Source organism: Protopterus annectens, chromosome 13.part0 (assembly GCF_019279795.1).
Source record: "Protopterus annectens isolate FY-2018-M chromosome 13.part0, PAN1.0, whole genome shotgun sequence".
NCBI lineage: Eukaryota > Metazoa > Chordata > Ceratodontiformes > Protopteridae > Protopterus > Protopterus annectens.
Genome location: NC_056747.1, coordinates 980,515,024 through 980,528,116, shown reverse-complemented (window position 1 = coordinate 980,528,116; position 13,093 = coordinate 980,515,024). Strand labels below are relative to the sequence as shown.

The window sequence follows — 13,093 nt, the reverse complement described above, 5'->3', positions numbered from 1 at the left end:
TTGTTGCAGAAGTCTCAATACACTTTTGGTGTGAGTGCATGCTCCGCTGCACTCAATGTGAGGGCTACTGGACTTGTGGCTTTTTGACCAAATACCCACCCAGTGCTGCTCCTTCAAGACATTATGGTACAGGATGGTCATCGCCTACCCTAAAGATGGGCATTCACCCACCAACTTCTGGTCACCTTAATCATAGCCAGGACTTTCATCCCTTTATACTACTAGTGCTGGTAATGCAGGACTGATCTCTGAACCAAGTCTCTGTGACAGCACATGCCCCCCCAAATTCCTTCAAAGGAAAGTAAAGCCTTTAGGATTTTTTTTTGGGGGTGGGGGGCGGTGGCAACATACATTGTTTCACTTTTTCCATACAGCTGAAAACAGTGCATTATTATTAGAACTCAGTTAAGTTTTTTCAGAGGGTTGAGGGATGTGAAAAGTCAAACGCACAGACGTAATTTAAAGCATTTTGGATCAAAATCACAAAAAGAGGTACAAAAATGTGCTCCAAGTGCTGATATTGCACTTTCGATGATTAAATTAAGAATTATGTGATTAACTGCCATTGTAGAAAAAAACACTACACAAAAACACAATTCGTTACATTCTGCTAGAACAGCTAGTATTAGGGAAAACATATGTGCGCTAGAAAAAACCTAGATAAAAACAAAATTACATTTCGCAACAGCTACCAATATTAAAGAAAAAAAGAAAATCAAGAAAAGCATCTTTGCTTTCAAGCTACGAGATCTTATGTTGGAGAAAAAAACAGAAAGGTGTGTATAGCCTAGAAGTACAATTATTCGCCTAGCTATGCTATCAAGAAAATAAGTCATATTTCTGTTTACAATGAAGATATTGTGCAATCTTAGATACATTCTCCTACAAGTTATTACCCTCTTGTTCAAATGCATTGCTGGGATAGTCATTTGCAGTGTGGTGACCCAAGAACTTGTAGCAAAAATACAGGAACAGATCTCTTCTACAGATGAAATTTTACAAATGGCCCTTGTGAACTAGGTACAGCCCATGAGACACTATTGTATCATCCAAGAGGTACCCAGTCACCACATGCAAAGGGAAGCTATGGAGGAATCACAACTATGACAATTTTCTATAGAAAACTCATTTAGAGGTTGTACCTACAAGTCACTGTGCCAATGCATAATTGTGTTTTGTTTTTGGTACTTTCGTCTTACCTGAACAAATAATGGGATGGTATTCAATCTGCAGATCTCGTATCGGATTTCTGGGTCACGAGCCAGAATGTGAAGGGCACCAGTACAGCCCTCTACAATCTCTTCCATTCTCACTCCATCCTATGGAATATAAAACCAATGCATCAAGAAGCAATGTACTGCACCAATGATCAGACAGAAAGACCTGCTTAGATATCACAGGTGAAACAGCAACTTGGGCAAGGGACTGTTCTGTTTAAACAGAAATGGCACTAACAACTGAAGCATACAGAAGGCAATATAATGTTCACAAGGTACTGCAACTTGCAATTACAATGAGCTTAAAGGAAGCACAGGGACTGCAAACTACAGGGTAAGCAACAAAAATCTGCATAATGTAGATCTAGTATGCTGCCCAGGAAACTGGCCCTTCCATTTCATCGCCTTAGCTTTTGCCAGGCATATACAGATCCAACCACCCAAGCCCATTTCAGCACATCAAAGGCTCTTTTTTGATTCAGTCAACCCACCCCATATCCATTTCTGACTACATGCACACCATCTCATTTTAACTATTCTATCCATTTGTTCTTGGATCCTCACTCACTCCTGAAGCAGCTACTTCAGAATGAACTTCAGAAGTGTAAACTACAGCCAAATGTCAGGGACACCCAATGTATCTGGGAAAATTCTGTTAGAGCAGAAATGGGATTCATTACAGATGCAATTTATTTTTGCAGTTGCAATGGTAATATTATGGCATAAACAGTAATCCTTTATAGTCTATTCTGCTGATCGTGGACTGGTGCTGGTGGTGGCAAAGAGTGCTCCAGTTAAAGATGCAATATGTACTGGACACAGCCCTTTGAAAGCAACAGAGACCATGATTGCTTCATGAGTTGGGTGCAGACAGGACTTGAAAAATTAAGCTTCCCTTCTGTAAAATGGCCCTAAACATACCAGCTTTCAATAGGTCTCACAAGGGATAATTGGCTAGGCTTAAAAAATGGCTCGCAAGGGCAGTTAGCTTAGTACTAATCTATGAACTCTATAAAACTAAAGGCTCATTAAAAATTAAACAGAAGTGTCTGGCAGAATACTACCCAGAGGTTTGTTGCACAGTTCTAACACTAGAGTCCTCATAATAGATTTTTTCTGCAAATAACTGTAATGCATATGTCTTGGATTTATTAACTCAGTTTATTGTTAAATTTGCATGGGATACAAGAGATACTTTTAAAAATGTCAGTAGGCAACAAGAAGCAACCAATGCCACCATCTTAAACACGTTACAGACATATTACACTTGGCTAGAAATGGTCACAAACAAACTTCCTCTTGCAATGCTGTGACGTTCAGCCAATCCCTACCAGACTGCCAACAATTAAATGACATCCCTTACTATCCTGGGTCAGTACTGACTCCAATATGAGATGGTCACTTAAAAAGAAGCAGTATTTCACAATTTTCCCCCAAGAGCACAACAGGAACATGCTCTATTTTTTGGGACTGGGCTATATATCTCTGTCCACCAAAATGTATTTTAATTTTACACACTTCAGAGCAAAGTACCCCAGTTTAAGACCTCTGATACACTCTTACTCAAAGTAAATTTAAATCTTACACATCCAAACACTTCTGGGAAAGCCTAACACATATTTCCAGTGGTTTCTCTTTCCCAAAATAATACAGCAACACTGCCACCAGAGAGTCTTCATGCCCTTCTAAAGGGGTGTTCAATTATGAAAAATTAATGATCAAAACAAATGATAGCTATGACCAGAACAGCCAGACCTTTGAGGTAACCTGGGGAGTATCAAACAGGTAGAAGCACTCTAATCTCTAAAGAAAAACGCTGGTTTCCAGCCACAATGTAAAGTAATGAAAAACATTTAATAAGTAAACATTATTACAAGATTGTAAATTGCATGGCAAAGAGAGAGGTGGTGAAGGCTAAGGATAAGGTATATGAAGAGTTGCATGAAAGGCTGGACACTAAGGAGAGAAAAAAGAACCTGTACCGATTGGCTAGACAGAGGGACCAAGCTAGTAAAGATGTGCAGCAGGCAAGGGTGATAACGGATAATGAGGGAAATGTACTCACAAGCAAAGAGAGAGTGTGTTGAGCAGATGGAAAGACTACTTTAAGGGGCTGATGAATGGAGAGAAAGAGAAGGTTAGATGATGGTGGCGATAGTGAATCAGGAAGTGCAACAGATTAGCAAGTAGGAAGTAAGGACAGCTATGAAGACGATTAAGAATGGAAAGGCTGTTTGTCCAGATGACATACCTGTGGAAGCTTGGAGGTTTTTAGGTGAAATGGCAGTGGAGTTTTTTAACTAGATTGTTTAATGAAATCTTGGAAAGTGAGAGGATGCCTAAGGAATGGAGAAAAAGTGTTTTGGTACAGATTTTTAAGAATAAGGGTGATGTGCAGAGCTGTAGTAACTACAGAGGGATTAAATTGATTAGTCACATTATGAAGTTATGGGAAAGAGTAGTGGAAGCTAGGTTAAGAAGGGAGGTGATTATTAGTGAGCAACAGTATGGTTTCATGCCAGGAAAGAGCACTACAGATGCGATGTTTGCTCTGAGAGTATTGATGGAGAAAGTACAGAGAAGGTCAGAAGTAGTTGCATTGTGTCTTTGTGGACTTGTATAAGAGGGTGCCTAGAGAGGAGTTGTGGTATTGTATATGAGGAAGTCGGCCGTGTCAGAGAAGTATGTAAGAGTGGTACAGGATACATATGAGGGTAGAGTGACAGCGGTGAGGTCTGCGGTGGGAATGACGGATGCGTTTATGGTGGAGGTGGGATTACATCAAGGATCATCTCTGAGCCCTTTCTTATTTGCAATGGTGATGGACAGGTTGACAGACGAGATCAGACAGGAGTCCCCGTGGACTATGATGTTTGCAGATGACATTGTGATCTGTAGTGAGAGTAGGGAACAGGTGGATGAGACCCTGGAGAGGTGGAGATGTGCTCTACAGAGAAGAGGAATGAAGGTCAGCAGGACTAAGACAGAATATATATGTGTGAATGAGAGGGAGGATAGAGGAATGGTGAGGATGCAGGGAGTAGAGGTGGTGAAGGTGGAAGAGTTTAAATACTTGGGATCAACAGTTCAGAGTAATGGAGAGTGTGGAAGAGAAGTGAAGAAGAGAGTACAGGCAGATGGAGAGGGTGGAGGTGTCATGAGTGATTTGTGACAGACTAGTACCAGTAAGAGTGAAAGGGAAGGTCTACAAGAGGGTAGTGAGACCAGCTATGTTATATGGGTTGGAGACAGTGGCATTGACAAAAAGGCAGGAGTCAGAGCTGGACGTGGCAGAGTTAAAGATGTTAAGATTTGCACTGGGTGTGACAAGGGTGGACAGGATTAGGAATAAGTATATTAGAGGGTCAGCTCAGGTTGGAAGGTTTGGAGACAAAGCCAGAGAGGCAAGATTACATTGGTTTGGACATGTGCTGAGGAGGGATGTAGAGTATATTGGAAAAAAGATGCTACAGATGAAGCTGCCAGGTAACCGGAAAAGAGGAAGGCCTAAGATAAGGTTTATGGATGTGGTGAGAGAGGACATGCAGGTGATTGGTGTGACAGAGCAAGATGCAGAGGACAGGAAGAAATGGAAACAGATCTGCTGTGGTGACCCCTAATGGGAGCATCCGAAAGAAGATTACAAGACTGTAAATTCAATAACTCTCAAAACACCAGAATTCAATCATCCGAAATGTAAAAACTGCAGGACAGGAGTCCATTACTCCAGAAAAAAATATCTCAAGAACCAAACTTTCCTAATCAAACTAAAGAATACTGTCCCTGATCTACTCTAAGATACAATAGCAAGTTCAAGGCAAGCTTACAGTTTATTTTTGGCGAGTTCTCTTTTCTTGGTGTCCACTGACTGCTCAGTACTTGACAAACTGCAGTCTCAACTATCAAATTTCAAAATGCAACAGTCAGTTTAAAAAAATATTTTTTCTGTCAAGTCAGCTTTCTCTTAGCAACCAGAACATTCTAATGACACTCACTGTTCAGCTGATTCTCCGTTTGTAGTTTAGAATGTCCCTCAAACATGCGCAGTTAGAAATGTATCAAAGCAGTGAGATTCTTTAAACATTCTAATTAAACAGAGAAATACTCGACATTTTAAAACTTATTTACAATTACACATGCTGACATACAAGGTAATCTGAGAATATGCACAAATCTCCTACCAGACATGCTAACACAGATGGCAGTGTTTTCAGTTTCTTTACAAATGCCTTCACTATCTAGGCTTAGTGCAACACTAGACAGCATCAATACATACTCTAGAATACTTTCCAAACCCTGTACTGTCAATGAAATTCAACATTTTCCCTTTGCACTGAAGCACTGCCTCAGAATGAAAGCTTCTTTTCCCAAAGATGAATGCTGGTCAAAATATATACAGCTCTTTCTTTACTAAATGGGGTGGTATTAAAAAATGTACGACTGTCATGTCAAGGCAGCAAAATCTATTCAGTTAAATGAGAGAATAAAAATCTGGATTATTTTGACACCCTAGGTATTTTTGGAAAAAAGCAGAGAAAAAAAACACAATAGTTCTGACCCTTTGGGGGTAGAAGTGTCCCAACTCTCATTTTGGTTTATTAAATGCTAATCCATAATTGCTGATATACTACATTTATTAGTTTTACTTTGTTAATTTTACACACTTAATACCCCTCTCTCTCGCAGCTAAAGAAAGTCAGGTTAGTTACTGCATCATATGCAGACTTTATTCTTGTTTTATTTCCCTTAAGTCAAGGATGAAAATGCCCTCCTTGACAGAGTTTACTTAATGTTAGCAAATTCAAGTTCTTATATTTGCTCTACATAACACAGGAAAACAAAAGCATCAGACCAATCAACAGCTTGCTGAGAAGCCAGAAGGAGAATATTAGAAGAAATGGCAGACTATATGATTACACAAGACAGAGCAAGAAAACAATTGGAAGTCTACCTGAAGATTACTACCATTAAACAAGTCAAACTATACCAGTCTCTTTCGTCTTACCGTGTATGGCTGCTGGGTTCCAGATGGATTTCTCTGGACATCTTGATGAGCCTTGACCAGTAACTGGACAAGGCGCGGAACAGCACCCGCATCACGGAGAGGGGGATGGTTACCAGGACACAAAGCCAAGTTACGAATCAGACCAACGGTTGCCTGCAAAGTTCAGGAAATAATAACTTAGATATTTCGTAATGCAAAACAAGATGTGGTAAACACTACAATCTGAAAAGCAGTACTCTGCATTGTGAGCTGTAATCTCATTCTGCTAGTGGTAACTATTACGACATTTGTTTTGATAACTTGGGTCAGGTCCATTTACCATGGTGATACATGTAGAATACTGCTGCAGTAGCACAAAATGAGACATTAATTCTGTACTCTTATAGTAAAGTAAAGGTGACTAAGGTTGAAACGAGTTCAAAACAGGATCATCAACATGTATTTATTATTAACAAGAGTGTAAATACCCTAGGAGGAAGTAAAAGAAGTGGTACATCAATTTGTTTAATGCAAAAAATTTATTGTAAAATGAATAGACAATTCTTACACAGCAAGATATCACAAACAAAACAAACTAATATATTTTAGAATTACAACAATTAGGAGGCAGAATGCTAACTAGCAGGTTTGGAGGAGAGAAGAATGCAATAGGTTGGGGGAGAGAAGAAAGTAAGGAACACTAAACATTCTGGATGGAGGAGGAAGCGCATAGGTATAAACTAGTAACAGCTTGGGGGGGGGGGGCAAAAGTAACAAGAATAATCATAAGAGGGGCATGAAAGAAATCCTGAAATCAGCAGCCACAGTTAAGAACACGCACAATAAAGAGCTACTTGCAGATGCAGCCCCATTATGAAATCTCCGGTTTTAGACAAATTTTTTATGCTGTGAGGTTAGTTCATATGCAGTTCAACCTTCATTGCATCTGTAAAGCTTTTTATGGTGGCATGATGACCAGGAAGTTTAGAGTGCATATTCATGAACATAAAACCATGCTGGTAATCATGAAGGAATACTGAATCCACTTTGCATAATATGCTTATGACTGAAACAAATCATGTTTTATGTCTTAGATCATGTTTCTGCTGATGATAGCAGAGCTGGTAATCAAAAACTTCTGAACGTATATGGAATACTGGTGAAAATGCTGCTTTTTGCACCCTCCCACTTATCTCCCTCCTTTAATTTCTCACTCTCATCTAATAATGGTACGCTAATCTCTCCTGATCTCAGCACCAAACTCTTAGGAATTACAACTGATAACCAACTAAAATTTGACTCTCACAAACTCCACCATAAAATCCACAAACAAAAAACTAGGATCTCTCTATAGAATCAAATCTTTTCTGACTCCTGAAGCCAGAACCACTATAGCTAGAACTCACTTAATCTCTACCTTATTATATGCCTCCCCCATATACACTAATCTTTCTAAGCATAATCTTAACAAACTAGCTACAGCATTTAACCACATTGCCAGATTTGCCACAAACTCTCCATACAGGACTCATCACTGTCTCAATCTCAAAAAACTAGGCTGGCTGGAATTACCTCACCTGATACAATTCTACCAACTTACAATAGCCCATAAAGCCCTATACCACCCTGACAACACTCCAATGCTCTCCTCCCTCATTAAATCATACAATAATCTGGGGAAACTGCGCTCCTCTAACAGAATGCCGATTCATACTTCCTTTTCAAATAACGTAGCTGGTGACACTATATTTTCTAATTCTGTTGGCAAAATATGGAATGTACTACCACAAAACCTTACTACCATAACATCACTCCCACTATTCAAAACTAACTTAAAACTATTTCTCACTAACCGCTGGCTATGCTCCTGCAATAAGCCTGACTAAACAGCTTATTTGACTCTCTAAGCTAACCTTCTCTGCTTAATTTCCTAACTCTGTCTCTCCAGAGTATTTACTCACCATGTCTGAGTGCATTAGGCATTTTTTTCTTTTCTTACATACTCACTAATATTTTTCTATTTTTCTGATCTCATAAATTACTACCCATCTGCTTTCTCTAACTTTACTTTTTCAGCCCTCTTCAATGTCATTTGTTATTTTCTGCATGATTATGTGTTGTTTATTATTATTATTATTTAGTGTGAGCTTTTAATATTATTATTACCACTTAGATGAATAGCTTTTAGTAGTATGTTAGCGGAGCTTTTCTCCTCGGGCCTCCACTGAAAATGGACATGTATCCAGCTGGACTAGCCCAGTCAACAAATGTAAAATAAATAAATAAAATAAATGTATTTTATGGCTCTCCAAGCCACTAGGTTTAAGTGGATATATACAATTAAAAACAAATGTTAAAAGAAGATTTTAAGTGAGAGGAGCTTTTCTGCATTTTCTTATTTGTTTAGACACCATTTGTTTGATTTTTTATAGTAAATGACTTTTTCTTCTGACTGGTTAATTTTAACATGCAACACTGACAACATTGTCTTTTTAATTAACATGTGTTCAGTCTGATGAAGTGTGAGATGAAAGCTCTTCAAATGAGTGAAAATATATAATACATGGTCTTAACTTTTTAAGCCTTGAATTGTCCAGCTTTTATTCTAAAAAATGGACAAGCCGAGAAGTGACATTTCATCTAGATGTCTTCCAAACATTTCACAAGTTGGCTTAAGGATTTCAAAATGAAAATATTTAAACAAGGAATAATGTTTTGCATTGCTGCTGCACTGACGTTAATGGAATCAGACTACTGACTTCCTATTGGTTTCAATCCAAATGCAAGCTTCTAAATATTCTAAATATTGCCATTTGAACTAACTCACTGACACCTGTTGCAGTACGTTAATGAGGTGTTGCATTCCTGGCAGCTACCACACTGGAAATCAATTGCCTTGAGCCCACTGTCAAAGATGATGTAATTGTTCAAAAATCTTTTCAGCTGAACATGTAAAGAAGCTTTTTGCTTTTCATGTTCAAATAGTTTTCTTGTATTTAAACCGCTTAATAATGGCACACCATCATAAATGTAGTTGTTTTGCTGAGATTAAATTACAGAGATGTAAGCACTGTATGGTTTGCTCTTTCAAATGCTGTAGGTTTTGGATGAGACAGAAAGGCCCATGCAACTAGTGTTGTACAAGTGAAGCAGTAAACAGTGCCATGAGCTCTGTAGATGCGAATGAGTTAAAAAGGGCTCAAATAATCTGTTCTGCTGCAGCATTTTAAGATTTAACCCAAATGTCATTTTCTCTCATCAATTTTTTTTTTAATTGAAATATATTATCTATCTCAAAGCTACACCAATTCCTGCTCCCTTTATCTTCTGTTTGTACTTGACAGTGCATTCTCATTGCATACCACTCTGGTAATCTATGAAAGCTGACAATAGTTAATCATCTAAGTTTGTGTCACATTATCATATCACAGAGATGCTCCATCTAGAGGAGGTTGTCAGTGGGCAGACAAAAGGTTGACTACATCCAAGACACTTACAGCTTTGAGAAAATTAATTAGATCACTGTTTCTAGATAAAGCAATGAAGACTAGTTTTGGAATAATTATACTATTAGACTCCTTGCAGACAACGGCAAGTGAATCTGCAATTGAGTGGTCAGCCTCCCCTATCCTCCACCCCCCCTAGCCCTCGTGAAGCTCTCTAATGTACCTGTCGCTAACTTTTCCAGCAGCCAGTTCCCCATCCACACTACCATCTCCAAAATAAAATGATTCTTAATTCAAACACATCATCCATCTCCATATCCTACATTCCCTCTCATTATTCTTTGTTGAATATTCTACACAATTTTATGTACATGAAAAAATCTTTCCTTTACAGTGAAGGAAAAGTTAAGGAATGGAAGTTTTGAAGAAGTGGAGCTCATAAAACAGACTATAAACAGCAACTGCTAGGACAGTCAAATCACCAAACAATTTGTACTACCATGTCCATGGAAAATCCACTACTAACTATCCCTTTCCCTGCGACTCTATCCTCCCTTCTAATACCCTGCATGCCTGCTCACTCTGCCTATTTCGACCTCCACCTTCCGCACCTCCTCTTACTTTCACTTCATTACCCAGTTCCAATGTTTGTACACAGTGCTCAGTACTTGTATGACATTATCAACTCAACCCGCCTACACATCCACCTGTTCAAATTACTACAATAATTACTTTTGCTTTTTTATATTGTTGAAACAAACTTAAATAATTCTCTGTTTAAATTATCCTACTGGCTTCTTTGTAAAATCAATGCAGTCTTTTGTATTTATGTTTTTGGTGTAGGTCAGGTACTCCCATGGCTAAGTGCACTACCCCAGATAAAGTACAGTTGTGTACACTTACATAAATGTAGATGTTTAAGTGTATTCACTGCTGCAGTCATCACATTTGGGTTATCTGCCTGCAAGTAGCCCTCAGTCGGCTTGAATACCAGAGTCTTGGGATTTCTGCATTGGATGCTGTTGCTTCTTCCATGACGTCAGGACGTCATGGGTATAAAACATGCAGCCAACGCCATTACATCAGTTTTTCTTACCCCAGATGTCAGGAGCCCACTAAATAGAAAGCAGTTACATGGTGTGGAATACCCCCAGCAAAAAGCAAACACCAATGATATAAGGTATGCCAAACAAAAGGGATAGGTAGAAGTAAAGAGAAGTCAGGGGGCTGGAGGGAGGGTAACCAGGACTGCAACAGTGAATACACTCCAACATCTACATTTACAGTGTACACAACTGTACTATGTTCTTCACGTTTCACTGTTGCAGTCATCATATTTGGGTTGATTCCCAAAGCTGAGGATGGGTGGACGCAGTCAAGAAGCATTAGGGCTGGCAAGCAGGCCCTGTAAGACTGCTGTAGCAAATCCAGCTCTGGATTTAGAAAAGATAGGCAAGTGGTAATGCTTGGTGTGTACAGATCTCCAGGTTGCAGCTTCCAGGATGTCCCTGGCAGGGACTCCCCTGAGAAATGCTGTAGAGGTTGACGTAGCCCTAGTGGAATGTGTTCTGATCCCCTGTGGGGCAGGTTTCCCATGATGTTTGCAGCAGAAATGGGATGCAGTGTGCTATCCATTTAGAAATGGTTTGCCCTCTGCCCCTGCAGTCAAACTGACCAGCAGCTGGTCAGATTTTCTGAAAGGTTTAGTCCTGTCCAGATAGAAAGTACAGCTGTGTACACTTACCATAAGTGTAGATGTTAGAGTGTATTCACTGTTGCAGTCCTAACATAGGGTTATCCAGCTCCCAGTAGCCCTCAGTCGGCCCGAATATCAGAGTCCTTGGTATATGCAGTCAGCTGCAAAACTGATGTCAGAACATCAGGTATAAAAGGAGGTAGCCAATGCTATCTCCTCAGTTTTTCTTGCCTTAACTGTCAGGAGCTACCAAAAGAAGGCTAATCCAGGAAGGAAACACGCTGGACACCTGCCATCCAAAAAATAAAATATCTAGCCTGTGCCTCAGGAAAAAAGGGGGAATGGAGGGTGGGAAACCAGAACTGCAACAGTGAATACACTAACATCTACATTTACGGTAAGTGTACACAACTGTACTATGTTCTTCGTGTTTCACTGTTGCTGTCCTAACATATGGGTTGATTCCCAAAGCCCAGGAAAAAAAAAAGGGGGGAGGAAGAATCACAGATTAAGGGTTGGTAAGGAGGCCCTGCAAAACTGCAGAGGCAAAACCAGCCCTGGATTTAGAAAACAAAGGTAGACTGTAATGCTTTGTGAAAGTATGGACAGAAGACCAAGTAGCTGCTTCTAAAATGTCCTTAGTAGGCACACCTCTCAAAAAAGCTGCAAAGGTAGAGGCTGCACTAGTAGAATGGGTCCTAATACCCTGAGGGGAACCTTCCCATGCTGCAGGTGGTAAAAGTGAATACAATGAGCAATCAATTTGGAGATGGCTTGTTTCGAAATAGCTTTGCCCTGAGCCCCAGGAGCAAAATTAACCAATAACTGCTCAGAACTCTGAAAGGGTTTCGTCCTATTTAAGTAAAATCTCAGCTGTCTATGCACATCAAGAGAGTGCAGAATCCTTTCCCCTTTATTCTGGGGATTATTGAAAAAAAAAAAAACAGGCAGATGAATAGACTGGTTAAAAGTCAGACTGGAAACCACCTTAGGCATAAAGGAGGGATTAGTTCTCAGAGAAACCCGATCTGTACGAAAAATAATGAAAGGTTCTACTGCCATGCCATTAAGGCTTGCAGCTCCGAAACCCTTCTGGCAGAAGTAATAGCCAAAAGAAAAGCAGTCTTCCAGGAGACAAACGTTAAATCTGCAGAGGCAGCTGGTTCAAAGGGAGGTAGAGTAAGCTTCTCCAGGACAAAATTAAGATCCCAAGCAGGACTAGGAGCTTTTCTGGGAGGTCTAAGATTGCTAGCTCCCCACAGTAACTGTTTCATCAAGGGGTGAGAAAAATGGGTTTCTCAAAAGAACAATGAGCAGAAATTGTTGAAGCATGAATCTTGACTGAAGAAAAGGAAAGTCCACCATTAAGCAATCCTGCTAGATAATCAAGAATGAGGGAAAGAGAAGGATGAGAAGAGTCTTCTCCTTTAGCCTGCATCCAAGAGTAAAATCTCTTCCATTTATCTGCATAGGATTTCCTGGTGCTAGGCCTCCTGGCCTCATGAAGAACTTCAACCACCTGCTGGGAAGGATTTAAATATTAGCCAGGCAGTTAAATGCAGAGTTTGAAGATGAGGATGAAGAAACGTCCCCCTTCCTGGACAAACAGATCTGGTACCAGGGGAAGATGCCATGGTTGAGCTTGGGAAAGGCTGTGAAGAAGGGGGATAACAATGCCGCCTGGGCCAGCCTGGTGCTAGAAGAATAGCCTTTGGTTTTTCATCCCTTATCTTTAGCAGCACTCTGGGAA

At 39.8% G+C, this 13,093-nt stretch overlaps 1 protein-coding gene across 1 annotated transcript in view; it reads right to left on the bottom strand.

Moving 5' to 3' along the window:
* Positions 1-13,093, bottom strand: part of LOC122787912 (junction plakoglobin-like) — a 497,854-nt gene that overhangs the window by 45,848 nt on the left and 438,913 nt on the right. Inside the window, exons 9-10 of the mRNA XM_044054837.1 lie at positions 6,223-6,375; positions 1,200-1,319 (exon numbers count right to left, since the gene is read on the bottom strand). Coding sequence (XP_043910772.1) covers positions 1,200-1,319; positions 6,223-6,375 — 273 coding nt within the window. The remainder of the gene's footprint in view (positions 1-1,199; positions 1,320-6,222; positions 6,376-13,093) is intronic.